Genomic DNA, 27283 nt, shown 5'->3' on the forward strand with positions numbered 1-27283 from the left:
TCCAGATAAATAAATATTTTCTTAAGTGGTGGAGGGACGGGCATGTAGGTGGGTTGTGAATAGATGAGTGTGTGTTTGGATAGATGAATAGGTGGTTGGAGGGGTGGATGGTAGGTGATTAGTTGATTGGACGGGTAGAGGAGTGGATGACTGATTAGGCATGTGGATGAAAGGATGGGAAGGTAGATGAACCGTAGATGGGAGAAGATAGCAGTCTTGTAATAGGCTAGTCCTGGAGGGGCAGTGAATTAGGGGGCCTTAGCAATGGGGATCTAGGGCAGCTCTAGGGGCATGGAGATGCTTAAGTCCAGTGTGAACGATGGAGAAGGATGGAGTGAGTTTGTGGTTGGAAGACAGCTGAAGTGGACAAGGGACTGGAACTAAGGATTGGGTGGAGTTCTCAATGACCTATGAATGACCCATGGAGGAACTTCTCTGCCCCCTTCCCACTCCTCTGGTGCTATTAGCAAACCTAGCTTTGGAAGGACCAGCGGGGTGATGGGAGCCATTGGGGGCGAGGACAAGGGGGTTGTCATGGCAACAGAGCCTCTCCCTGGACACTGAGGTCGCGCGGGCCCTTTAAGGGTGACCTGCTTGGACACTCCCAACATGGCTGCGCGCCCGCTGGCCGCCCCCCCGCCCCCCAGCAGGGCGGCGCGCGGTGGGGGGTGGTGGGGGTGGTGGGGGCTCCCCAGACCTCCCCATCATGGCGGCGCGGCGGGGCTGTCGCGCTGAGGTCACGGCTGCGCGCCGGGGGGGCGGGGCAGCGGGGGGAGCGATTTAAAGGGACAATGTCCCCCGAGCGGTGGAGGCGGCGGCGGCTGCGGAGGCCGCGGCACCGGCACCGGGAGCGGCAGCAGCGGTAGCGGTGCGGAGGACCGCACCAAGGAGGGGAGCTCCGAGCCCCGGCACCCGACCGGTGGCACCGCCTCCTCGGTGAGGCCCGACTGGGCCTGGGGAACCCGAGGGCGGGGCGGAGCCGGAGCGGGGAGGGGGAGGCCTGGGCCGGGCCGGGCCAGGCGGGACCCCCCAGGGCGGGGGGCGGGGCGGGGCCTGCAGGGGCGGGGCCTGGTCGGGGGCGGGGCCGTGCAGGTGGGGGGAGGGGCGGGGGTCTTGGGGCAGGCAGGTGTCTCCCCCTACCTCGGCGGCCCCGCGGGGTCTCCCGCCCCGGGGTGCACGGGCGAAGCGCGCATCCCCGGGACCCAGGACCCCCAAGGGGTGCGCCAGCGCGGCGCAGCCCCCGTCTCTGCGGCCCTCTGGGGGCGTCTGGCCGGGAGCCCCCTCCCCAAGCTGCCAAAGTGCTCCGAAGTTGCGGTCCAGCCTGTTCCCCGCGGGCAGTGCCCACCCGGTGGGCACCTGCAGGTGCTTCCTCCAGGCCTGGCCAGGAACCCCCACCAAGACTGCCAGCCCACCGACAGGCCCCCTGGGAGCCCCAGGCCCCCTGAGGTCAGCGCCTGCAACCAGGCCTGGAGCCCCGGCCCCGCCCCGGTTGCCTGGGCCCGGCCTCCCCACCATCTCCCTGGGGAGGGCGCCTCATTCCTGCCCTTCACTTTCTGCCGTTACCTTGAAGGTATTTATAGGTGGAGAGACAGCCCCCTTTCCCTGGGGTCCTCGTTTCTGGACCAGAAGCCCCAGGGGTCCCTTTTGGCCTCGGACCAGAGCATTCTTGGTGGAGGGTGGGGAATGGAGGAACCCAGGCTGGGTACGCGTGAGGGATCATGCTGGTGAGAAGCAAAAGGGTTAATTGGTAGGGTCACTTGAGGCTGTATGTGGGTGTGAAGGGGTTAACGCTGGAGAACCCTAAGGTCTTTCGGGGGAGGGTTGGAGTGTGGGAAAAGTGCATGGGTAATTGATATGGGCAACCCAAGTGAGAAAAGTAAAAGGGTAATGATGGGGGGACTTAAGTAAGTGTATAGGGTCAGAATGTGGAAGTGGCTGGGATGTGAGGAAACAGGCATGGCCATAGGTGTGCACGTGCAGAGAAGCCAGGGTGCGACTGGCTAAGGTGACGCTGTCTGTGAATGGACAGAGGAATCTGAGAAAAGTGATAGGATTCATGATGGAAGAAAATAAGGTGGCTGGGTGTGCAGTGTAAAAATGGGGTAAACTGAGGCAGGAAAGGATCTCAGTAAATAAAGGGGTTATCCGTGGGAGATGGAGGCATGCTGCTAGAAGGGGTCATTGGAATATAATATGTAAGGATGGGACCTCAGCACCATTTATCTAGCCCACTTGGACTGGGAGGTAAACTGAGGGAATGAACTACAAGGGTAAGGATTAGAGTTTTGAGGGAGAAAAAACTGAGAAGTCCTTTTCTTACCTCTGCTAAGCATTGCCCCCTCTCTGTCTCCAGACCCACAATGACCCGCTGAGCCAATCCAGCACTGAGAGGAGTCAAGCAGAGAGCACCCATGGAGGGGCCCCTGGCAGGTGGCCTGGCCGCCCCAGATCGTCCTCGAGGCCCAGAGAGACTGCCTGGCCCAGCTCCGAGGGAGGACATCGAGGGTGGGGCCGAGGCTGCTGAAGGGGAAGGTAGCATCTTCAGGTCTACCCGTTACCTGCCTATCACCAAAGAAGGCCCCCGGGACATTCTGGATGGCAGAGGTGGCATTTCTGGTAAGAAGGTGGGCCCTGTGGCCCTGAAGGAACATTCAGCCTGTTCCCCAAAGTTTAGAGAGATCCAGGTTACATAGCACAGCAGGGTCTGAGTTGGAAGTCCAGAGCCTTCTCTTTGCACTCTAGTTTCCCATTTTAGAATTGTGAAAACCAAGACCCTCCCCCCCCCCCTTAGGTGGCAAGGAGCTAGGACTCAAACCCAGGTTGGCCTGGCTCCCACCTCTGAGCCAGAACTAACTGGACCCAGATGCCCATCTTGGCATCCTGAGCAACCTGCCTCAAGCATACCTGTTCCCCAGGTACACCTTATTCCCATCAGTCTTTCTCAGGTCCTCTTTTCAGTCTTGGGAATTCTTGCTCCAGAGCCATGGGCCAAAACAGCTTGTGCCCTCTAGTGGCTAGGGAAAGACTGGGGAGTCGGGGATGCCTGCCACCCCTTGGTGCATTGGTTTGCCCTGCAAAAGGGTATCTCACTTTGTCCCCATCTCAAGATTTGTTATTAATGCATTAAATACTGAGCACCTACTATGTGCCAGGCTCTGTTCTGGGTGCTGGGAAAACAGCTATTAACAAAAGAGGCCAGAGTTCCTGCCCTCTGGGCAAAGGTATTCTAGAAGGGAAGATGGATGACAAGTAACTAAACACATATTGTAAGTGCAGGTAGTGACACAGACTGTGAAGGTATTAAACAAAGTTCCAGTATCATGCCTAAGGGACCTGGGAAAGCCTCCCTGAGAAGGTGGCATTTGAGTGGAGCATGAGATGAATGGTGGGAAAGGCATGCCAGATGGAGGGAAGAGCAAGTGTAAAGGTCCTGTGGTGGGCAGGAGCCTGGCATTTTTCAAGGACCAGGCTGGAGCCTGATGTGGCTGGAGAATAGTGGGTCGATACATCAGACTTCTCCCTTCATCTCCTTGGCCTGTCCCCAAAGGCTGTTTTTCAGGAACTTCCAAACACCTTGTCAGAGGTTTCCAACATGCCATACCCTTTCTGTGATCATTTCACTTCATTCTTAAAAGAATCCTGTGGGGTAGCCTTGGTGACTATTATCCCCTGTTAGGGATTGGGAAGACCAAGACTTTGTGGTGAAATACATTGCCTAAGGTCACAGAACATGGCAGTCACATGGCTCAACAGCCCTCATCCCTTTCCACTGTGCTGCATCCTTGTGGGTCCTGCCCATCAGCACCACTCACGTTGCTCAGGTATTTACAGAGGCATCTTTGTGGGCCTAGTATTGGGACACAGCAGCGACCATGGACCCCACCATCTGGAGCGGGGGAGATGGAAGCACACTGTGCACATGTTGTGGCCCAGTTGCTGGGGCTATGAGTGGAGGAAGTACCTAGCCCAGCCTTGGAGCCTCCAGTAGTCTGCCAGATAGTGAAAGAAACAGGATGAGGGATGATCAGCCTGCGAAGCTGGTGGGAGGTATCCAGGCAGGGATCTCCACACATGCAAAACTTGGAGACGTGGTGGCACCTACAGGTGTCAGGCAGCAGGGTGATAGTGAAGTGAGACTCATTTGGGCTGAGGGTTAGCTGGTCAGTACCCAGTGAACCTTAGAAATCCCCTCAAAGCTCAGAGAGTGGCAGGATCTTGTCGCAGGTTACACAGTTGGCCAGGGGAAGGCTGGGATCTTGACTGTGTAGGAGCCCAAGGTTGTGAAGAATTGGGCATTTCTTCTCCACCTGCAGAAACTCCAGGTCTGGAGAGAAGGAAAAGTTAGGTAAATATGTGTGTCTCCCCCCCCCCCCCCGGGATCAACCAGAGGGATTCATGCATGCACCTGTTTTGCAGCCTGGAGAGGAGGGGACTGTGGCTGCCAGGGAAGGTCAGGTCCACTCTTCATCAGTTTTCCTGAGCAAATGGGGAAACAGGATGGGGATGGACTGGTGGTGTGGAGGCTAGAGGAAGGCCTGGGCTTTGGACTCTCTGTCTCTCGCCTGCCTTCTTCTGTTGTTCAACCCCTGCACCTGCCCTGAGAGTCTTGTGATGCCTGTAGATGAGAAAAGTCTCTGGGGGATGCTGTTCTACCCCAAGGTCTGGGCCCTCCCTCATCCTCACTCAGCCCTTGGATCCCTTCCAAGGACTCTCTGGAGTGGTCACCTCCAAACTTCTCTGTCTGGACATGATGTATCTACTACCTGTTCTGTCTTCTGCTGTGGATTTTGGCCAGGAGTCCCCACAACTGCCCTGGAGCCTCTATCCAACATGTCGCTAAGTTGGGGCTCTCAGGTACGACAAAGTGTCAGGGGGCTGAACCATTCCACGTGGATTAGTAAAGAGCCTGGTGCATGCCTGGCATTGTACTGGGCACAGGGGACTCAGGGACAAACGACGCATCATTTGTGCCCTCTTGGGGCCCCAAACTGGAGAGGAAGTCAGAGCGTGGAGTCAGCAGGTCTGAGGCTGTGAGTTCAGCCTCCAGCTTTCACCTTGAGAAGTCACAGAGACATCCCCAAACCCCCGGAAATTCTACCTCCTTTCTTTCCTTCTACCACCATTTCTCTGGATGGAGCATTTTACTATGGTCTCATTGGCACCCATCACTGTCCCTACAAGACTTATTTGGTGCTTGTACCCATTGTACAGAGGAGAAAACGGAGCCTTGGAGCAGGAAAGGCAAGCCATTCAGGTCATACTACTGAGCTTTGAACTCGGATCTGTCTGGTTCCAAAGTGTGGCTCTTGGCCACTCTGCCAAGCTGCCTGGCCTGAGATTCAAGTTGTTCATGGATACCTCCTTTTGTCGTTTGCAAGCCCTCTCTGGGATCCCAGATGGCAGGAGCCTAAGAGGGCCCCTTCGCATGGTCACTGCTTGAGGGTTGCATCCCAGGCACCTCCTGCAACCCACAGGGACTACTGGATCCCCATTGGTATGGAGGCCTCTGGGCAAAGCCCCACCTCCAACGAGTCTCAGACATGGGCCCTCCTTGGCCTCTTTCCTCCAAAGTTGCTGCCACTAAAAATAGGAGCCTCGCCGGAGCTGCTCAGACAAAGAGGCCAGTGTGGCCCCCTGGCTCTTGGAGTTCTTAGACAACAGCAGACTTACCAAATCTGGGACACCCAGAGTCTCAAGAGCTTGGGGTCTCAGAATCTTAGAAGCAGGACACCCAGGATCCTCAGACCCACACCTCTAGGCTGTACCGGGACTGGTTAGTTGCAAATCGTCACCCTCTCCTAAGAAGCTTCTGTCTGTGACTTGAGTTCATTTGGAGCCTGTGTCCTAGGGTCCAAGCCCTGCTTCCCAGCCCTCATGCTCTGCAACCCCCAGTCCTAACTCCAAACATGGCTCTGCTCCCTGCCCATCTACACTAGTGGTTTTCAAAGAGGGGCAGTTAGGCCACCGGGGGGACACCTTGGTAATGTCTGGAGACACTTTTGTTTGTCATGATTGTGAGATAGGGAGGTAGTGGCATCTAGTGGGCAGAGGCCAAAGCTGCTGTTCAACTTCCTGCGTTGCCGTCACCCGGAGAATGATCTGGCTCCAAATGTTCAACAGTGCCAAGGTTGAGTAACTCTGCTCTGGAATATGCAAATTTCAGTACCCCCACCCCACCCTTCAGAAGTGATGGCACTGTCACAGCCCTTTTCTCAGGGTCAGAAGCCAGACCCCAAGGCAGCGACCTAAGGCACCCCCCTCCAGTTTTTATTCCTCGACTCCCAAAGGTCAGCTCTTAATTTCCAGGGCAAATTGGATGGTGGGTATTAGAAAGAATTATTCCCAGCCCTTGCCCTCTTTCTGGACCATCCTCAAATTGAGGCTAGTCCAGCAATTGCATCTGTCGAGCCCTGGCCAGGGCACAAGTTACCCCAGTGTGTTAACCTTGGCCCAGGAAATTGGCCTGCTCCCCAGTTGGCACGCTTGCCCATGGCAGGCAAGCGTGGCAGGCAGAGGAGACGCAGGCCAGGATTCCTGTGGTCGCTCCAGGCGTCGGCTCCACAGGTGGATAATGGAGAGTTGGCCCTATCTGTGTCGGGGGATTCCCGGGAGGGAATTCCATTCTAGGATTTAAGCCTGGGAGAGGGTCCAGAAGGCATAGCTCAGACTGGCCAGGCTCATCACTCATCATCTGGCATGTATTTGTTGAGCACTGTGCGCCAGGCACTGGGATACTGTAGTGGGTAAGGCTGACGCAGTCCATGCTCTAGTGGGGCTTATGTGCTTGCAGGGGACCCACACAAGCAAGCATCCTGAGAGGGACCCAAGCAACTTGTGGGACATCTAAGAAAAAAATGAAGCAGATGCTAAGAGAGAGAGAGGAAAAAAAAAAAAAAATCTGAGTCACTTGAGTAGCTGGCCAGGCAGAGGGCACAGCAAAGGCCTGAGGCTGGGAAGAGTTAGGTGGCCTTGAGGCTTCACAGGAGGGTCCCGAAGTCAGGGCAGGGGCAGTGAGGGACCAACAAGGGGCAGGTGAGGTTGGAGAAAACAACAAAGATCCAACTTCTGAGGGCATTGTGGTGGCAGTTGGGAATCTGGCTTTTACTGTAAGTATAATGAGAAGCCAGGTGAGTTTTTACCAGTGTGTGACTTTAAGAAATCACCCTGGCTTCCAGGTCAGGGGAAAGAGAGGAGGTTTGGAAAGTAGCAAGGCCCTGGGATCCCCCAGAAGACTGAAGAAGACTCCTCAGAGAAACCCCTTTCAGGGCTAGGTACAGAGGCCAACGGCCTCTTGGGGAGAGTGGTTGGGAGCCAGCAGGGCCCTTCTGAGGCACCTGCAGGGCTCCCAGAGCTGGGGCATGGAGCCCCGGCCAGGGGGACCCCAGCCCCTCAGGGTCTCCCCTCTCTGTTGCAGACGGGCAGTCCCATCCTGGCCTCAGCGAAGCCCTCCCCTGTGCCACCTCCGCCACCCATCGGATCAGCAGCTGGTGAGTGCCATGCTGGCCCTGACCTCAGGGAGGGCAGGGGGGCAAGCAGGATGTGCCCAGGCCTAAGAGAAGTCCCTGGGGAGTAGAAGGGGTCAGGAGGGAAACAGGAGGCCAGGCACAGGAGGTGGATCCCAATAGACAAGCCCCTGGGTATGTGCTAAGGGCGGGGGAGAGGTCTGGGGTGACACAGACGGTCAACTCTCATTATCCCTGCCAGGAGCAGGGCCAGAGAGGCAAGAGCCTGGAGATTGGACCCTTGAAGTCCTCTTTCTGCCAACTGACCCTTAGAATGATGCTAGGCCTCTCTGAGCCTCAGTTTCCTCAACTGCAAAATCAAGCTTATAAGATATCTCTCACAAATTTGCCTTAAGAACCCAAGGAGCACTGGGTAAGAAGAATCAACCACAGTGCTCATGTCCAGCCACCCTTTATTAAACAGACTAGCAGGTGCTAATATATGATAATGATGGTATCAGGATTAATCGTTAGCTTTCAGAATTAATAATAAGTGCTAATGGCAGGGCTCTCAGCATGTGTTTATCCCACTGAATCTTTGCCACAGCCCTGGAAGGATAGTTCTGTTAGTGATGCATGTCACCAGTGAGCATCAGAGAGGTGACATCGTTGTCTCTGCTCCCCTGTCTGTCAGCCCATTTCCTCATCTGTTCCATGTGCATGATTGATACCCCTCATGGAGGCAGGACTTTAATAAGGAAGGGAGACTTGATCAGGAACAATCTTAATAAGAACTTGCATTGGTCACTGGCTAACTGGGAGCCAGATATCCAGTGAAGCAAAATGTTTTCTTGAACACCAAATTGTGTGTATCTTCATCCTGTGTCTTATGGAGTCAAGGTCCCCGTTTTAAAGGTTGTGGTTACAAGCATTTAAATAAGCCCCTGCCACATGTGATGTTTTAATTGATGACACCCATGATAAGGCTTCTTAGACATTGTACAAGGACAAGGAGATCCCTCTTAGATATCATCCCAATTTTTAGGATTAGAAACTGAGGCCCAGAGAAGTTGCCTTACCTTCTCCAACCCTGACTCCATCTACCTCCCACTTGAGAGAGTCAGGTCACTGGGGCCAGAGGCTAAGTGGGGACCATCAAGCTTTTCTGACTCTGCCTTTCCAAGAGGGGAGATGGAGGGAGCAGGTGCATCCTTCAACCTTTCTGCTGCAAAGTTAATTTTTACCAAATTCAGGGGAGAGGTTTAACTAAATTAACCAAGTCACCCCTTTTTGGAGAGAATCAACACAGAAGCAGCTTGATACACAGGTCAGAGCCTTAAGTCCTCCTGGGAGAGATGAGAGTTGACTGGGCCACCAGACTTGGGGACACTCCTTAGAAGTAATTCCATCCCCCAGACACTCTCCTATGATGCAGTAGGGTCAGGCTATGTGGACAGGTGTATTCTGGGAGTTGAAACTGGCTTTTGACCCAGCAGCTCTGGAAGGGTTCGCCTGGACTCCCTTGTCCCTCCCTTCCCTCACCCCAATGCTACCAGACTCTCTGAGGTCACCCTTGGGCTGGATATCTGGGGCCTGCCTCAAACTGCCTGGGAGGACTCCTTACCACCATTACCCTAGAAAGGTAAACTGAGGCCCATGGCTAACCTGTCCCCCTTGGCACTTCCTTGCAGCTGCTGGGATGGAGGCAGCCTGGACTTCCAGCCAGGCTCCTTACCACCCCATCTCCTGGGCCCTTTCCCTGGTCCCCCAGATGGCCAGGGGCCCTGGGAGCACCCCCTGGTCCAGGAGGCCAGGGAGGGCATCCCATCTGAGCGGAGATTCGAGGACTCAGTCATTGTGAGAACCATGAAACCCCATGCTGAGCTCCAGGGCTCTAGAAAGTTCTTGCACCACCAGGGAGAACTGAAGCTTTTGGAAAAAGCCCCCAGGGGTCACCCCAGGTTTGACTGGCTCCAAGACACAGATGAGCAGGAGCCCCCACGGGACTCAAGGCTGCACCTGGACCTGTCTCAGCCACCACCCCTGGCCTCCTTCAAGAGGGTGATTGTGCCGGTGGAAGATACCTCCAAGACGTTGGACATGGAGATGGTGGGCACCAGAGAGGACCTGGAGGATCTTGAAGGCTTGGCCCAGCCTTCTGAGTGGGGTCTGCCGACATCGGCCTCCGAAGTAGCTACACAGACCTGGACAGTGAACTCAGAAGCATCTGTGGAGCGGCTGCAGCCACTGCTGCCCCCAGTCCGAACAGGGCCATACCTGTGTGAGCTGCTGGAGGAGGTGGCTGAGGGGACGGGCAGCCCTGATGAGGATGAAGATGAGGAGCCAGCCGTGTTCCCCTGCATCGAGTGCAGTATCTACTTCAAGCACAAGGAACACCTTCTGGAACACATGAGCCAGCACCGCCGAGCCCCGGGCCAGGAGCCCCCTGCTGACTTGGCCCCCCTAGCCTGTGGAGAGTGCGGCTGGGCCTTTGCTGACCCTGCTGCCCTCGAGCAACACCGGCAGCTGCATCAGGCCTCCCGGGAGAAGATCATCGAGGAAATCCAGAAGCTGAAGCAATTTCCAGGTGACGAGGGCCGTGAGGCACGGCTCCAGTGCCCCAAGTGCGTTTTTGGCACCAATTCCTCCAGGGCCTTTGTGCAGCATGCTAAGCTGCATGTACGGGGCCAGCCGACCAAGGAGCCTTTTGGTGGTGGCAGCAGGGTTGGAAGCCCAGGCCCCGACGCCAGCACTCTCCTCTATCCAACTTATGGAGCTGCTTCAGGCCTCAGTGCCTGTGTCTTCTGTGGCTTCCCTGCGTCCAGTGAGAGCCTGCTCAGGGAGCATGTGAGGCTCCTGCATGCTCATTCCCACTGGGAAGAGGATGGCGAGGCGTTCGAGGTGGACCCAGCCAGCCAGCCAGGCACAAGCCAGGATGCATACACCCGCTTCTCTGACAGCACCATGGACTACTTTGGCAAAGCTGAGCCGCTCTTGGCCCCCGCGTGGCGGGAGAACCCTGTTGGATATGACCCCGACCTGGCCTATGGCCCAGATTGCCAGCAGCTGGGCATGAGGAATTTCTCACTGTCAAAGCCAATCCCGCACGACTCAGGCCAGAGACCTCTTGGAAGGCTGGCCTTTCCCTCACCCCTGGCATCTGCCCCCTACTCCATACAGCTCAGTAGAAACAAAAGCACTGTCCACCTGCCGGAGCTGGGGGACCGTTGCCACCCTTGGAGCGAAGAGGAGGAGGAAGAGGAGGATGAAGATGTAGCACTGACTTCTGAAATGGATTTTTCTCTGGGAAATGAAGTCTTTCCACCTCCATCTGTCCCCAGCCTCATCCCCCAGCCAGCCCTAGAGCTGAAGCGGACTTTCCGAGATGCCCTACAGGCAGCCGAGGCCTCCAGGGCACAACAGCAGCAGCTCCGAGGGATGGTGCCCATTGTTCTGATGGCGAAGCTAGGGCCCCAGGTCATGGCGGCAGCAGCTAGGGTACCCCCTACACTGCAACCAGAGGAGTTGGGGCTGCAGGGCACCCACCCCCTGGATTTCCTGCTCCTGGATGCTCCGCTGGGTGGCCCCCTCGGGCTAGACACACTCCTGGAGGGAGACCCAGCCATGGCCCTGAAGCACGAGGAGCGGAAATGCCCCTACTGCCCTGATCGCTTCCACAATGGCATCGGCTTGGCCAACCACGTCCGTGGCCACCTGAACCGCGTGGGCGTCAGCTACAATGTGCGGCACTTCATCTCTGCTGAGGAGGTGAAGGCCATTGAGCGCAGGTTTTCCTTCCAGAAGAAGAAGAAAAAAGGTAGAGTGGCTTTGCTTTGGCACCCACCTCCCTCCACAGCCTGGGCGCCAGGAGGCTGGGAAGCTGAGTTCTACACCCACCCACCCTCACTCTAAATCCTCCCTTAGTGCCATGCAGGGTGAAATTGGGGTCTTCCTTCCTGTGAGACCTGGGAGCCACAGCAAAGGTCACCACCAAAGGTTGGTGGATGTGTGGGGATGCCCCAATGTCTTGGCCATGCCTGCAGTGGAGGAAGGAGCCTGGGCAGAGGAATTGGCCCCAGGCAAAGAATTCCATTTAATTTCTTCATTCAACAAATATTTATTGAGTGAGGTCCCCTCTGTTCTGGGCACAGGGGCCGAGGGAAACAGAAGTAAACAAAACAGGAGACCTTGCTCTCCTGGAATTCATGGCCCAAGTCAAGAGCGAGGGGACCCTTGGTGGACTTCACAACTTGGGGCTGCCTGTGAGGTATGCAGATTCTCAGGTGACAAGGTTCTGATTCTGAAGGTCTATCTCCCACAGGAGTGCCCTGGGTGGTTCTGACATTGGCAGTCACAGAGTCCACTTGGGGAGATGCTGGTGTGGTGCATTTGAGTGTGAGAGAGTGTGTTTGTATACACTAGGCTGGGGGGGTGTGGGGTAGACAGGCAGGAAACCAGGCAGTTATGAAGTCAAGCAATGAAGGCTGGGAGAACCTGGAGGCTGGGAGAACCTGGAGGCTGGGGAAGCCAAGGGAGGAAATCTCTGACTCCACCTGGAGGCGGGGCTCAGAGAAGGCTCCCAGAGGAGGGGGCAGCACATCCTCTGTTTGCCGTTTCTTTATACAGTATGTATTTAATCTGCAGTACTGGGCAGTGGTGAGCAAAAATAGACACAAGAAGGTCATGCACTGAGTATTCACCAAACTGATTGTGAATCCACAACTGAAGAATGACAGGATCCCTGGAGGGAGTTCAGCCTTCTAGAACTTGAGAGATCAGCCTTCTAGAGTGTGTCTGGGGTTGGGATGCAGGAGCTGAATGCTGTGAGGCAGGCAGGAATGCAGTGGCAAAGGGAAAGAAGGCCGTCCAGTGTGGTCCAGAGGGTGAGAACCCCGGGGAAACAGAAGGGGTTGGGCCTAGAAAGTGGCTACCCCTATCCCTGCCCCATCATAGACAGTCTACGTCTTCTCTTTTCAGTGGCCAACTTTGATCCCGGCACCTTCAGCTTAATGCGCTGTGACTTCTGTGGGGCTGGGTTTGATACTCGGGCCGGTCTCTCCAGCCATGCCCGGGCCCACCTGCGTGACTTTGGCATCACCAACTGGGAGCTCACCGTCTCGCCCATCAACATCCTCCAGGAGCTGCTGGCCACCTCGGCTGCTGAGTTGCCCCCCAGTCCCCTGGGCCGAGAGCCTGGTGGGCCACCTGGCAGCTTCCTGACCTCCCGTCGGCCTCGCTTACCTCTTACCGTGCCCTTCCCACCCACCTGGGCTGAGGACCCTGGGCCAGCCTACGGAGATGGTAAGGGGAGGGGGTGGGCCAGGCTGGAGCCCTGACCCTTTCCAGGAGCTCCGAGGGATGGAGTGGATGGGGGTGGGGGCAGCCACTACTTTTTTTGGAAGCATTTTGAGTCATTTTACAAAGTATATTGACAACTTTTCTCACCACCTTCCTGCTATTTAGGGGTCATTTCTGTTTTGCTCAGGGGCTGGGCCAGTGCCCTTTCTGAATCTAATTTCCGGGCAAATGGTTATTGAAGTCTTAGGAGGAATCAGACATTGTACTAAACACTTTACAGTCACAAACTCATTGAGATCCTTATAACAACCCTATTAGGGTGGGATGTTATGACCATCCACATTTTACAGATGAGGAAACTGAGGCACAGAAAGCCTAATTAACCTTTCTGAAGTTACAGAGCCAGAAGGAGCCAAGTTTTGAAGTCCAAGCAGTTGGGCTCCAGGTTTCTTGTTTTTGATGAATGAATCTTCTATCTTGAGCAGTGCTGCCCAGTAGAACTTTCTGAGATGATGAAAGTGTTCTTTAGTTATCTGTTCTGTTCTGGAGAGTCACCCCTGGCCACATGTGGCAGCTGCGCACTTGAGATATGGCTAGTATTGAGTTAGTGGCAATTCTACTGGACAGGGCAGATCTACAAGTCCAGATTGCAGATGCTCAACCAAAGTCAGCACTGGTAAATCCCTCCCATACTCAAAATCTAGAATCTATATTTCACACAGGGGGCCAGGGATATGGTAGAGGAAGTGGAGAAGTGAAGGTCTCAGCCTTGAAAAAGCTGACTTTGCAGCAACTTTTATAAAGCAGAGAACTTGTCTATGTGGAGCAGTTGGGCCCTGAGAAATTAAAGATATCTGAGCAAGGGAAATTGGCCCAGTTGTGTTTGGGGCTGGGGCTTCCGTTTTCCTTACTTGCAGTTTCAGGGTTCTACCCAGATCTGTTTTCTAGGCTTGACTGGACTCATCCCACCTGCAAGTCCACTGAAGAGCACTTTGGAGTTTGCAAAGGGTAGGGGTAGGGATATCAAAGACTCTTCTCTTCCTTGAACAAGGAAGAAATTGAGGCAAGTGCCTAGTTGAGATTATATCTCTAGGAGAGAGAGAGTGGGGATGTGATCTCAGACTTCTTGTCTTTGTTAGTGTTCAGCTTACTCCATTTGGTTTGTAGTGCCTCAGTAGTGGTTGGGAGGCATAGCTAGCTCTGAGGATGGCTGCAGGAGATGGTTGGTAGATTCCAGCCCTGCCCCCCTTTCTTCTGTATCATCCTAGCAGAGACCTGGATGTCAGGCTCATACTTTCTTATCTGGCACTTGGAACAGGATGGGAGTATGTGCTCCGCAGCCAGTTTCACCTCTGGCCAAGTTGTTTCTAACCAGAATACCAATGTGTCAGCCCTATGCGCCTGCCAAGGGAGCTGACCAAGCCACTGGGGTGTGAGGAGTCAGCCAATGGATGGGAGGAAGTGAATTTGGCATTGCCCTGGCCTTGTCCAGAGGGAGGAAAGAGAGCTATGATTTATTCAGTGAACATCTGGGGGTGGGGGGGCGCGAGGAAAAGGAGCAGTTGGGACGGTCCTAGAAGCTTTATCTTAAGTACGAATGCCCGAGATCCCGGCTAGCTGTGGGCAGTGGCCCTGCAGGGCTGTTCTTAGAAGTCTCCTCCCCTCTCCCCAAGTGGGCCGGAGCTGGAGGGTGCCAAGTTGGGGGCGGGGCAACGGCCTGATTCTGGCCCCACCCAGCTGTCAAGGAACAGCTGGGCGCCATCGGTTTGGAGTTGAGGAGGGAGGAGCCGGTGGAGCTTGAAATGTTAGATGTCTGAGCGAACCCTAGGACTGCAGGACAGCACCGTCGGAAGACAGCTGGATACCAGGATGATGTTGGTGGGAATCCTCGTGGTTGAGGATCAGGTGTCTTCCAGAATCGTCGACCCAAAGAGGGAGACTTGCAGGAAAGAGAATGGGTTAGGATCCCGGGGCAGGTCCTAGCTCCACCCCCCAAGCCCCGTCGGGTCTCTAAAGTCTGATAATATTGAGGTAGATGCCTGTGGCAGGAGGATTCCAATCCTAGCCGGGGATATCCGGAGCCCGGGATGGGGCGGCAGTTGGAAGCCGCTCGGCGCGCGACCTGGCTGCCTGGGTGAGCCTGGGCCCGCGGAGAACTCCCAGCGCCTGCTGCCTTGAGTCCACAGGGCCCAGACTAACGCTTCACTCGTGGCGCTAGGCGCTCAGCAGGCCATCCTGGACGTACCCCGAGGGGCGGGGCGGAGCGCGCTCGGTGGCGGTGGCGCTCGGCGCTCGGCTGCTTTCGCCTGGGGCGGCCGCCCCGCGTGCGCCGGAGCCAAGATGGCCGCCTCCACCGCCCAGTGCCGAGTGACAAAAGCGGAGAGCAAAGCGGCGGCGGGGCCGCGCACGGGGGCCGCCCGGGAGCGCGCGCCCACGGGGGCGCCCCCGCCCTGCCCCCCGAGCCCGGGCCCCGTGACCCTGCCGGCGCCGCCGCCGCCGCCGCCCCCACCCCCGCTGCCGCCGCCGCCGCCGCGGGACGGGCCCAAGGCCGAGCCGGAGCCGGGGCCCGGGCCCGCGCCCCCGCCGGGTAAGAGCCGGCACCGGGGAGGGTGCTGGGTGGGGAAAGTCGGCGTCCCGCCCGCCGCTGCCGCCCTCAACGCCCGCCGTCCAGTCTCCGGGACGCCCCCTCCCCCCAGGCCCTCTAATCGCGCAGGTCTCGGGCCTCCTGTCGCTGCTCGCGGGGTCCCGGGCCTCAGAAACACTGCCACTGGCCCTTGGGATCCTCATCCCGCCTGACAAATGCCCCCTGCCTCTTTTGGAGTCCCAGGATCGTCCCTTGTCACGGTTCCGGTTTCGTTGGTGCGGAAACCCACTTTGGTCCTGTCCCATCTGACAGACGCCCCCCCCCCTCCCCGCACGCGGAGACTTTGACAAAGCCCTCGGTGTCCCCGTTGCCGACGGCCTCCCTGTCTGCCTTCTCCTTGCCTCTGTAGGACTCAAACTGATCAGGGGACCTGCCTGGACTCCTGCCCCATTGCCTCCCACTGAGTGCCTCTGAGGCCATCCAAGACACAGTTCCCATCCTACAGAGCTCTTGTCATGCTCTGAACTCTCAACTTGCAGTTCAACAGACCTCCCAGGCTCCTTTCCTTGAAAAATTAGACATGAACACCCACCTCTTACTTGGGGAATCTTCCTGGCCTGATACTCATAAACTTCACACAAAATTCAGTGATTGTCACTGTTCTTTTTACCAATCGGATCCTTCTGGGCTTGTCCAGGTTCCCAGTTCTTGCCATTTTTCATTCAGATTTCAGCTAGTAATGGGCAGACCTCCCCTTCCCCACATTGTCTCTGAAGGCCCAGCCTAAGCTGTCTTGCCAGCAGAGATTCCTCATTAAGTCTCAAGTCCCTGTCCTTGGTTCCTTGCCTTTGCATTGCCTCTCTGGCCTCCTTACCCTGGTCTTCTTTTGTCAGATTCCCCTTCTGACTGTACCCACCTCTACCTTCTCTGTAAGTTCTGCCCAGAGATATGTTTTCTCTAAGGTTCTCCAGGATGGGAATCTGAGCTCAGACTTGTACACAGGACTTGCACTGTGTACCCTGACCTTCCCATGTTCTGGTGGGTGGAAACTGCTGCTCCTCTTTCCTGTGTGCCTGCATTGTGCTGGTGTTGGGAGTTATGGGTTGAATTTCAGCTTTCATGGGTGAGCTGCTTCTTAGAGTGAGAGCAGGCACCGAAAATGAAGAAGTGCCACATTCTTCATCCTTCTGGGAGTAGACAGCCTGACCCTTGCCTGGGCTGAGCCCATCTCCTCCACCCCACAGGCCTGGGTTCTGAGGAAAACACAATGGTGGCCATGGACTTGGGTTCTCCCCTGCTTCCTAAGAAGAGCCTTCCTGTCCCTGGGGCCTTGGAGCAGGTGGCTAGTCGACTGAGCAGCAAAGTGGCCGCCGAGGTTCCTCATGGCAGCAAACAGGAGCTGCCGGACCTCAAGGGTGAGTGGCCCAGGTGACAGGGCAGGGATTATGGCTGGTCCAGGTTCCTGGTTTACAGGGGACCTCTCAGGCGTGGGGGTTAATATGGGTTCCCAGGTTGGCCGTGGCTTTCTCTAGTACATCTTAAGGTGCCAAGGAGACACTTAGCTGTTTTTACCCTTGAGCTTATGCAGCCCTGGCCATGCCCAGCATCCAGCTTCACACTGGGCAAGAGAAGGGCATCCAGAGAAGCAGCGGTCATGGCAGTCAAGAGCTCACACTCAAAAGCCAGGTCATTTGCCCACCATCCCTTGTTAGCAATGCGATCTTCCAGATGACACTGATTCATTTTGTTGACTCTAAGGTGGTTATGAGTCTTGACTTGTACTGTGCTAGTTCCCAGGGATGTGACAGGAACAAAATGGACCTGGCCCTTGACTTTAGATCATTAAAGTTGGGGGTGGAAAAGCAAAGAAGCAGGTGGGCAGGGGAAAAATGTCCTTTTGTAGAAGCAGGTGCAAGGGAACCACAGAGACCCTGGCTGAGGCCTCTAGCCTAGTGTTTGGGGCATGGGTTGAGCTGTAGAGAGCAGTTAGGACTTAGCTCAGTGTGAAGCATGTGTCTGGCAAGTCATTGTTTGTGTGAACCTGTTGCCAGGGCATCCTTATGAATAGGAGATCTGAAAAGTGTCCATATTGGCTGGACCACAGAAGGGCTCTATCTGCTGCTGTGTGCCCTTGGGCACAACTCTTCCCCTCTCTGAGCCTCAGTTTCCTTACTTGCAAACCAGACTGGCTAATCCCCACCTCATTAGAATCATTGTGAGGCTCAAGGGGCCTTGACAAAAGTAAAACATTTACACAGAACTGGGTGTGAAGTGGGAGGAGAAAGGACAAGCTGAGCCCACAGGCTTCACAGTTTGTTCTCCTGACCTCCATTTCACCCTCCAGCCCAGAGCCTGACCACCTGTGAGGTCTGCGGCGCCTGCTTTGAGACCCGCAAGGGCCTGTCCAGCCACGCACGTTCCCACCTGCGGCAGCTGGGTGTAGCAGAGTCGGAGAGCAGTGGTGCCCCCATCGACCTCCTCTACGAGCTGGTGAAGCAGAAGGGCCTGCCTGATGCTCCCCTTGGGCTGCCCCCAGGCCTAACTAAGAAGTCCAACTCGCCGAAAGAATTGGTCTCTGGGGCTACCCGGCCAGGTCTGCTTGCCCTGGCCAAGCCCTTGGATGCCCCTGCTGTCAACAAAGCCATCAAGTCTCCTCCTGGCTTCTCGACCAAAGGCCTGGCCCACACACCCAGCTCTCCGCTCCTCAAGAAGGCACCGCTGGCCCTGACGGGTTCCCCTACCCCCAAGAATCCTGAGGACAAGAGCCCCCAGCTGTCCCTGAGCCCCCGGCCGACCTCCCCAAAGGCACAGTGGCCCCAGTCTGAGGACGAGGGGCCCCTGAATCTCAGTGAGTGTGGGTCCTGGGAGCTGAGGGAGGCCCCAGTGTTGGGAGGGACTGGGATGTCAGTTGGGCCTCAGATCAGGATGGTTCAGGGTGGGGAGAGTGGGGACTGCAGCTCCCACATCCTGGGTTAGCCAAGGAAGCTTGTTGGTTGAGGCACTCACTGTGTCTCCTGTTGGACCAGCCTGCATATGATCATCTCTCTCCAACTTTGCTGATCTTCCCCTGGAGGCCTGGCAACAATTGCTGAGCCTGCCAGGGTCATCCTTACCACTTTGTGGCAGCTCTTTATTCTTTGCTGGGCTAAGGATGGGGTAGTGTAAGTAAATAGGGCTCCTGTGGGCCTGGATTCCTCAGTGGGATTTCAGGGCATTTGAGGTCCTGTAGGTAGATGAGTAGTCCATCTGACAGGAGGTCCCTGTAGTTGGCCCTGTCTTTACATCTTCCTGGTCATTCTTTGCATAGGTTTCTCTGTTTGTGCCTGAGGGTGGAGTTCCTCCAGCTGGGCTGCCTATGGGCCTGGAAAGTAGGATTTGGGAAGAAACCCTCCAAATGCAATGAGCAGGTTTTGTGAGGATGTACTGTAGAACATCAGGCTTTCCCATGTATTTGTGAGCATTAGAGTCTGGGGATGACCCCAGAGTCTAGTCACCACCACCACTACCTCCCACCCACCAAGTTGGCACCTCATGTTCCCTTGAAATTACTCTACTGAAAGTGCTGTGTCTTCAGAAACAGGGTTCTTGGCAACCATGCCCTTGGCTGTATGATGCTTAGCAACCCATCCGGGCCCCTGCTATCTGCCCCCACAGCTGTCATAGCAAGGGTCCCAGGGAAGAGGGCCCAGGAGCGTCAGACTTTGCCGCAGGAATTTGGTCACTGTCCACCCCACTTCCTTAAGCTCTCTACCTTCACCTTGATGCCAAAGAACTAGGCAAGGAACAGGATGTTCTGCTGCCCAAAGCTTCTCAAAATAAGTCTGCACCATGAGACTTGGACCCTGAACTGCCTGGGCAGCTGAGAATCACACCAGACCCTCCTGTCTCCTTCCCCCAGGGCCGGCCAAGGTGGCGGCCGTGAACCCCCCCTGTGTTTTGTCTCCGCAGCTTTAGATAGTGACGGGGGCAGAGAGCTGGACTGCCAGCTGTGTGGTGCCTGGTTTGAGACCCGCAAGGGCCTGTCCAGCCACGCCCGTGCCCACCTGCGCCACCTGGGCGTCAGCGACCCGGACGCCAAGGGATCCCCCATAGACGTGCTCCACGGGCTCATCAGGAGGGACGGCGTCCAGATCCGCCTCCCACCCGGGCGCGGAGCCCTGGCCCAGCTGGGGCGGCCTCCTCCCGCCTCTGCGGCCCTCTCCTTGCTCCCCCCCCCACCGCCGGCCAAGAAGGCCAAGCTGAAGGCCGCGGGTACGGCCAGCCCCTGGGGGAAGCAGGACCTCTCGGCCGCCGCAGCCGCCGGCATTTTCTGGGCCTCTGATGTGGAGCCATCTCCTCTCAACCTCTGTAGGTTCTCGCTTCAGCCGCCCTCTCCTCCCTGCGGGCCCTGGAGCCCCTCCCGGGGGAGGGGGGTCACGGCCCCCTCCCTACTCTCTCCCCGTTGAGGCAGGGAGTAGACAGGGGCCCTTGGCAATGGTCCGGCTCTGCCCAGGGAACTTTTTGGCAGTGGGCTATTCGGCCCTCTCTCTTGGCCTTTGACCTCCATGACCATGACCCTCCCTGAGAATGAAGGCCAAGGGGAGGGTCCTGCCTTTTGATGAGGAAGGTGCTCACATCTGCCTCCCCAGTCTGGGTGGCATGTGGTGCCTAGGTTGCCGCTTCCTTCCCCCATCAGTTTTGGGTTCCTCAGAGCTATGGAATCTTGGTTCTGTCCTCTGTCAGGACTGGGGGCCCATTTGCTCTCTGGAGTCTTCCCCTTGTTCCAACTGGGTGTCTGTCCCCCTGCCCTAATCCTTATTTCCCTTACTTGCACCTGCCCACCATCACCACCCTAGCCTGTGGGCATGCTGCTGCCCACACCCAGCTGACCAGGACACTACTGCAGATGACCATTGTAATAATAAATTCTAACTGCTCCTCTCTCCTGCTGCAGCCTCCGGCCCAGAACCAGCTCGAGACATCCGCTGTGAGTTCTGTGGTGAGTTCTTCGAGAACCGCAAGGGTCTGTCGAGCCATGCACGTTCCCACCTGCGGCAGATGGGCGTGACTGAGTGGTACGTCAATGGTTCGCCCATCGACACACTGAGGGAGATCCTGAAGAGACGGACCCAGTCTCGGCCAGGTGGACCCCCCCACCCACCAGGGCCTAGCCCAAAATCCCTGGCAAAGGTGGTGGGCACCGGAGGCCCTGGCAGCTCATTAGAAGCCCGCAACCCTTCGGACCTTCACATCTCACCTCTGGCTAAGAAGTTGCCACCACCACCAGGCAGCCCCCTGGGCCACTCACCAGCTGCCTCTCCTCCTCCCACGGCCCGGAAGATGTTCCCAGGCCTGACAGCAACCTCCCTGCCTAAGAAGCTGAAGCCTGAACAAATGCGGGTGGAGATCAAGCGGGAGATGCTGCCAGGGGCCCTTCATGGGGAGCCGCACCCATCTGAGGGTCCCTGGGGGGCGCCGAGGGAAGACATGACACCCTTGAACCTGTGTAAGTGTGAACCTATGGCAGGGCAGGGAAAAGGAATGGATGGGTTTCTTCCCTGCCTCCCCTTGCAGGTATCTGTAGCACCCAGGGTTGAATTAGAAGGGAGGATACATATGAAGCCAGTTATACATTCCCCCTGTGCAGATCTGGGCAACAGAGCTGCTGCTTGATTCTCCTTTATTCATACAGGGGAGGTAGAACTGTGTCATATGTGATGGCAAAACTATTTTATCTTTTGTGCCATCTTCAATCAGTTGGTAGTGGCTGCCATCCAGATTCCTGGGGAGGTCAATTAGTGATATCTACCATGGCAGGAGTAGAGGGACTGGCAGTAGATGTCTGAACTGTCTTTCTGATGTTCCTGGTAATTGATTGCTTGACGTTTGGAGTCAAATTTGAGTCAAGAAATCTTCTCCTCCATAATCTGATAATATCCAACCTTGGGCAAGTTTCCTCATTTGGAAGATGGAGATCAACATAGTCCCACATTTGTGGTTGTCTCAAAGATGAAGCACTTAGCACAGTGCCTGGTTACAGAAAGCTCTGTGCATAGTAATTGTCATCATGTCACTGTCACTTGTTTCCCTCTCAGACCATTGCTATGTTTATTCTGCTTAGGTCGATTGACTGCCTGCTGTATGCCAAGCAGGTGAGGATGGCCTAAGGTCTGCCTTATAGCTTGTATGCCAACTCTGTGCCACGTGCTTTGAACCATTCTCATTTTAGATTCTCCCAGTAACACTGGGAAGTGAAGATTTTTCATCTCCATCTTGCAGAGGAGGAAACCAAGGCTCAGAGAGGGGAGGTGACTTGCCCAGCATCACACAGGGAACCATTGTGAATCCAGCTAGAATTTGAGGTGACAGAATAAGCAGAAGGGCTCGATGTACATAAGGACCTATGAAGGCCCAAATGAGGGAGCAAGTCACTGGAGTCTGGAGGTGGGGTGGGGACAGGGGCAGCTAGGCAGCTGGCACTAACATGGGCCTTGAGCTTGGAGGCTTCCTGCCCGCAGCCGCTGCCTCCTTCTCCCCCCACCCCAACCTTGGACCCCCTGCAGCGTCCCGGGCAGAGCCGGTGCGCGACATCCGCTGCGAGTTCTGCGGTGAGTTCTTCGAGAACCGCAAGGGCCTGTCGAGCCATGCACGCTCCCATCTACGGCAGATGGGTGTGACCGAGTGGTCTGTCAACGGCTCGCCCATTGACACGCTGCGGGAGATCCTGAAGAAGAAGGCCAAGCCGTGCCTCATCAAGAAGGAGCCGCCAGCTGGAGACCTGGCTCCTGCCTTGGCTGAGGATGGGTCCCCCACAGTGGCCCCTGGGCCTCTGCAGTCCCCACTGCCATTGTCGCCCCTGGCTGGCCGGCCAGGCAAACCAGGAGCTGGGCCAGCCCAGGTTCCCCGGGAGCTCAGCCTGACACCCATCACTGGGGCCAAACCCTCAGCCACTGGCTACCTGAGCTCAGTGGCAGCCAAGCGGCCCCTGCAGGAGGACCGACTCCTCCCCGCAGAGGTCAAGGCCAAGACCTACATCCAGACTGAACTGCCCTTCAAGGCAAAGACCCTCCATGAGAAGACCTCCCACTCTTGTAAGCAGTGGGTGGCAGGGTCCTGGGAGGGCATTTGCCAGGGCCTGCAAGGCCGGGCTATGCCACATAAACCCGCACTGACCCCCAAATAGGGCCCCTGTGGGAGGCGGGATTGGCTCCTGGCCTGAGCAAGGCCCTCTGGGTATTCCTGCCCCCTTCGGGCCGTGGCTCAGCAGTACCCCCTCTGCCTGCAGCCACCGAGGCCTGCTGCGAGCTCTGTGGCCTTTACTTTGAAAATCGCAAAGCCCTGGCCAGCCATGCACGGGCACACCTGCGGCAGTTTGGTGTGACCGAGTGGTGTGTCAACGGCTCGCCCATCGAGACGCTGAGCGAGTGGATCAAGCATCGGCCCCAGAAGGTGGGCGCCTACCGCAGTTACATCCAAGGCGGCCGCCCTTTTACCAAGAAGTTCCGAAGTGCTGGCCATGGCCGTGACAATGACAAGCGACCGCCCCTGGGGCTGGCACCTGGGGGCCTGGCCTTGGTTGGCCGCAGTGCTGGGGGGGAGCCAGGGCCTGAGGCTGGCCGGGCAGCCGACAGCGGTGAGCGGCCTCTGGCAGCCAGCCCACCAGGCTCTGTGAAGGCTGAGGAACATCAGCGGCAGAACATCAACAGTGAGTGCATGTGGAGGTGGGTCATGAGGGAGGTGGGCACCTGCTGGGCCCTACTCACTGGGTTCTGCCCTACATTCACTCCCTCAGATGCTTGCTTCTCCATTCAGCCTTCCACTACCCAGGCGGCAGCTGGTCACCAGCTGTATGAGTCCCCAGAGTATCTGCCCCTTACTTGCTGAAGCAGGGTGTCTTCAGGGCCCTGGCCCTTCTGCTCATTTCCCATCTCTCTCCCCACCTTAGAATTTGAACGTCGACAAGCCCGCCCCCCAGATTCCACTGGGGTCCGGGGGAGTGAGGAGGCCAATGACTTGCATCAGAAGCTGGAAGAGGTGCGGCAACCTCCACCCCGGGTGCGGCCAGTCCCATCCTTGGTGCCCCGACCCCCTCAAACATCACTTGTCAAGTTTGTAGGCAACATCTACACCCTCAAGTGCAGGTATGCTGCCCCTCGGGGAGTGAGGGAGAACGCCCACCTGGGCCTCGGCCACCAGGCTCAGAGCAGGATGGGGTCCAGCAGGGGTGGCAGATATAGCTATAGGAGGTACTACCCTTAGGTGCAGTGGGGCCCAGGGTTCCTCAGACTTTGGCATCTCAGAGCATCAGGCTGACACCCCAAGCTTTGTAGCCAGTGAGACCCGGGTTAGTGACCTTAGGCAGGGACTTACCTCCCCAATGTCTCAATTTTCCCATCCTTAAGACCTGCTTGAAAGATTTTTTTATGAGGACCAAGTTTCATAGTCATAAAGCACTGAGAACTGTGCCTGGCACTTGGTAAGCCCTCAACATATATGTGTCTGATTAAGAAAAAATAGGTCTTAGTTAATTCTTACCAAAGTCCAAACATACATCAGAGACCAGGAAACAGGGAATCTTGAGATGAGGTGACTCAACTCAGGCCATACAGGCCAAGTGAGAGTAGGATTTAAATCCAAGTCTTTGGGACCCTATGTTATGAGGCCTTGTTGATGCTGGCTTGACAAGAAGAAGAGGGGCCTGGTGAGTTGGGTAGACTCTGCTTCTCTGTACCTTCTACCATCTCAGATCATATGCATTAGACAGATGGTAGAGGTACTTGGGAAGCAGGAGGTCTCTTACCCAGCACCAGTGACTTCATCTCCAGGGGACCCTGCCAGAGCCCCATGATGAATCGAGGTGACCGTCCACAGAGAGACACATGGCTTCTGGACCCCTCTTCCCTCAAATCTTGAATTTGATCTGTTTATCTGAGTAGTAGCAGGTGTGTCAGGGATGTGTTCTGTCCTCATGGCAGCAGCCTCTCCCTCTTCCTGTTCTCCCACACAGGTTCTGTGAAGTGGAATTCCAGGGCCCCCTCTCCATCCAGGAAGAGTGGGTACGACACTTACAGCGGCACATCCTGGAGATGAATTTCTCCAAAGCAGACCCTGCACCTGAGGAGCCCCAAGCCCCACAGGCACAGACAGCAGCGGCAGAGGCACCCTAACAAAAGCATTCCAGATTTCCTCTTGTGCCACCTCTGTCTACTGTTTCTCCTCTACGTCCTCTTCCCTCTCTTCCTTTCTTTTCCGTTTCCAAAGGAGCAAGCCAAAACCTCAAACCGGTGTCCCTCGGGGGCCGGGCACACTACAGATGGGCGCCGGGAGCCAGCTAGCCACCCTTCCCCCAGCCTGAGGACTCTGGGGCCACAAGGGTGTCTTCCACAGGGGTAGCAGCCAGTCCCTGGTGGCAGCTGATCTGTTCACAGGGGAGGACAGCATTACCCCATGTCTAGCAGCCAGACAGGGCTATTTCTGCCATCCATGGCCATTTGCAGAGACCCCAAAGACTCCTGTTCTGGTCCCCTTTTGTCCCCATGAATATCCTCTCACACACGCACATGCAAACATACACGCACACACGCACCTCGTGAGACCCGGGATCTGCCCTAGCCCCCCAGTTCCCGAGTTAAACGATCACATCATGCCACGGTGCTTGCTCAGGGGAAACTACGCTCCCTCTGTTGACCCGCTTGGGCCTGGGAGCCCCCGTTGAGCCCACAATGCCACGGAAATCCTTGTTGGTTGCCCCCCAGAGGGGCCTTCCTAGCTGGGGAAGAGCTCAGAGCTGACAGCTGCCTCCTGCCATGTCAAGGCCCCCCAGAGCCTCAGGGGCTCCAGGGCCGGAGGGTGGGGGGGGATGGGACTCTCCTCCCCCATCCCTCCCTCCCTCCCCCTTTTCACTGTTGCTTTCTATGTATAGCTCCCTAGATCTTTCACTTTTTTAAAAACGCGTTTTGTGTAGAGAAGAAGGAACGTGGATCTTTTTATTTTGCAATCCTGGGCCAGCTAGATACCGGGAGCAGATTGACCTTTTAACTTTTTTCAGTGGCCACCTTTTGGTTATCGATGTACCTAGAAGTATGTAAATTAGATTAAATTTCTCTTCTGGAAACACCCCGGGGCAGGCGGCCAGCGTGTGTTTTTCTGTCTAGTGGACAGGCTGGCATTGGCCGGTAGCCGGGGCTGGGATAAGGGCCTCATCCACTGCTCACAGCCCTGGAGGCCCTGAATTTCCCCTTTGGCCGCCAAGTCGGCCAGACACAGCTGGGGATGACCAAGTTCCCAGCTGTTGGCTTTGATGCCACTGTTGGTGGGGAACTTGCTGGCTGGTGAAATGGCTTCTGTGAGCAGAGAAACCAGGGCTCTGGGCAGCTGGTCTGGGAAGGGAGCCAAGATCAAGAAACGATTGAGGCTAGAAAGAGCTTTCCAAGGGTAGGAGCTGTCCACGGAGGGAGTTGGAGATGCAGTGGGGTGGGGGGTAAGAAGCAGCACACAGCTACTGGAAGCATTTGTGGGGGGAGGTGGGTTGGTAGGGTGCAGAGAGCTGGAATTCACTTGCCTTTAAAACATGAAACTTTTTTTTTGGTGGTGGTGGGGGTGCTGCTGGGGATTTCACCTAGGGCCTTACAAGTGCTAGGTAAGCACTACTCTAGCACTGAATGCTACAGCCCTAAAACATGATTTGTATGAGACACTGCACCCCAAACCCAAGTAACACCAGAGGAAGAAGGGGGAGCTACTAACTCCGTTGTGATATTTTCCTGCTTGGCAAATGTTTATTGAACATTTTCTGAGACTTAAGATTTTGTTGGCTGCCCCTCCTTGTTCATTGCATGTAGTTTTCAGCTCACTGTTTTCACTGAAAAGCCAAGTGGAAATGATCTCATGAGGTGTGGATTGCAGGGGCCTCATCTACCCTAACCCTGTTTTTCCTTGATCCTTTGTGCTGTGCCCACCCCTGGGAAGGAAGCTTTAACAGGTGGCAATAACATGCTCACACAGGTGGTCTGGGCCCCCAAGCTTCTCTTACCTGATGGTGCTTCCCATCTAGCACTGGGTGGATATAATCAAGACTTGGGAAGCAAGGAGGGTGTATTTGTGAAAGGAGAGCTGATCCAATGTTGCTTCCTTTTCAACTTTTTAAAAAAATATAAAATGAGCTAGGCAAGTCTGTAACCTCAGTTATCCTGGAGGCAGAGACTGGAGGATCACACGTTCAAGGCCAGCTGGGGCAACTTAAGCCAGACCCTGTCTCAATAAAAAATAAGGCTGGGTATGTAGCTTGGTGGTAGAGCACCTAGGTTTAGTCTTTGTACCACAAAAGGATAAAATATAAAATGGTGGGTGAATGTAAAAAAAGTTCAGATAATACAAGTTCATATTAAAGTAACGTGGGAAACCCCTCCTCACCTGCCATTGTACACTAATAACTCTGCCTGTCTTTGTGAGGGTCACCTATAATTCTTGCCATGGAAAGTCTTTTCCTAAAACTTCTGAGCATGGTTCTTCCCTGCTTAAGCCATTCTACTTTCCAACAAAGTACAGTCTTGGCCTTTGAACTGCTCACTCTCAGCCTGTCAAGGTGTTGGATGTTAAAATCTTCAAATCAGTGAATGATGGCTGTGGCAAGTTCCACAATGAAAGCTGTAGGATGTAGGAGAGGTGTCCTAGGAACTTGACATAGTTTGGAGGCCAGGCAGGCATCCCCAAGGATTACAAAGATGGACCTCAAACTAGTGCACATCAATGAGAGCCCTGTGCTTCCTATGTGGAGTTTTTCATCTAATGTATCCTAAATGGTTTTTCCATGGGGCAATGAGTTCTGCGTACGCTCCATTCTGGGAGGAGGTATGCTATCAAAACATTCATGCACAATTTCAACCATATAAAAGATAATAAAATGAACCCTCATTAATTGTTATCAGGAATTATTAATTCATGAGTTATAACTCACGAACTTATCTATAGCCCTCTGCCT

The 27283-nt window shown here is 55.7% G+C and overlaps 1 protein-coding gene across 11 annotated transcripts; it reads left to right on the forward strand.

Annotated features, from left to right (window-relative positions):
- Nucleotides 1-784: 784 nt before the first annotated feature.
- On the forward strand, nucleotides 785-25419 carry Wiz (WIZ zinc finger). Of its 11 annotated transcripts, none has more exons than XM_046437311.2 (13): nucleotides 785-936; nucleotides 2354-2616; nucleotides 7415-7487; nucleotides 9134-11259; nucleotides 12420-12743; nucleotides 16569-16739; nucleotides 17669-18172; nucleotides 19273-19671; nucleotides 20258-20809; nucleotides 21867-22394; nucleotides 22589-23008; nucleotides 23249-23444; nucleotides 24311-25419. In XM_046437311.2, the coding sequence occupies exons 2-13, from the start codon at nucleotides 2412-2414 to the stop codon at nucleotides 24468-24470; spliced, it is 5658 nt and encodes a 1885-aa protein (XP_046293267.1). In that variant the 5' UTR covers nucleotides 785-936; nucleotides 2354-2411; the 3' UTR covers nucleotides 24471-25419. The 11 variants fall into 11 exon arrangements, with proteins under 11 accessions (XP_046293267.1, XP_046293270.1, XP_046293269.1 ...); XM_046437312.2 differs by lacking the exon at nucleotides 785-936 and adding an exon at nucleotides 1199-1570; XM_046437314.2 differs by lacking the exon at nucleotides 19273-19671.
- Nucleotides 25420-27283: the final 1864 nt, after the last annotated feature.

This window comes from Marmota monax, unplaced genomic scaffold (assembly GCF_021218885.2).
Source record: "Marmota monax isolate L192 unplaced genomic scaffold, Marmota_monax_Labrador192_F-V1.1 WCK01_AAM20220418_F8-fsc00021, whole genome shotgun sequence".
In the NCBI taxonomy this organism is placed as follows: domain Eukaryota; kingdom Metazoa; phylum Chordata; class Mammalia; order Rodentia; family Sciuridae; genus Marmota; species Marmota monax.

Coding starts and splice junctions, on each gene's coding strand:
- Wiz (XM_046437311.2), top strand. CDS start 2,412: ATGGAGGGGCCCCTGGCAGGTGGCCTGGCCGCCCCAGATCGTCCTCGA. Junction 20,810..21,866: donor CATGACACCCTTGAACCTGT/GTAAGTGTGAAC, acceptor GACCCCCTGCAG/CGTCCCGGGCAGAGCCGGTG. Junction 23,445..24,310: donor ATCTACACCCTCAAGTGCAG/GTATGCTGCCCC, acceptor TCTCCCACACAG/GTTCTGTGAAGTGGAATTCC.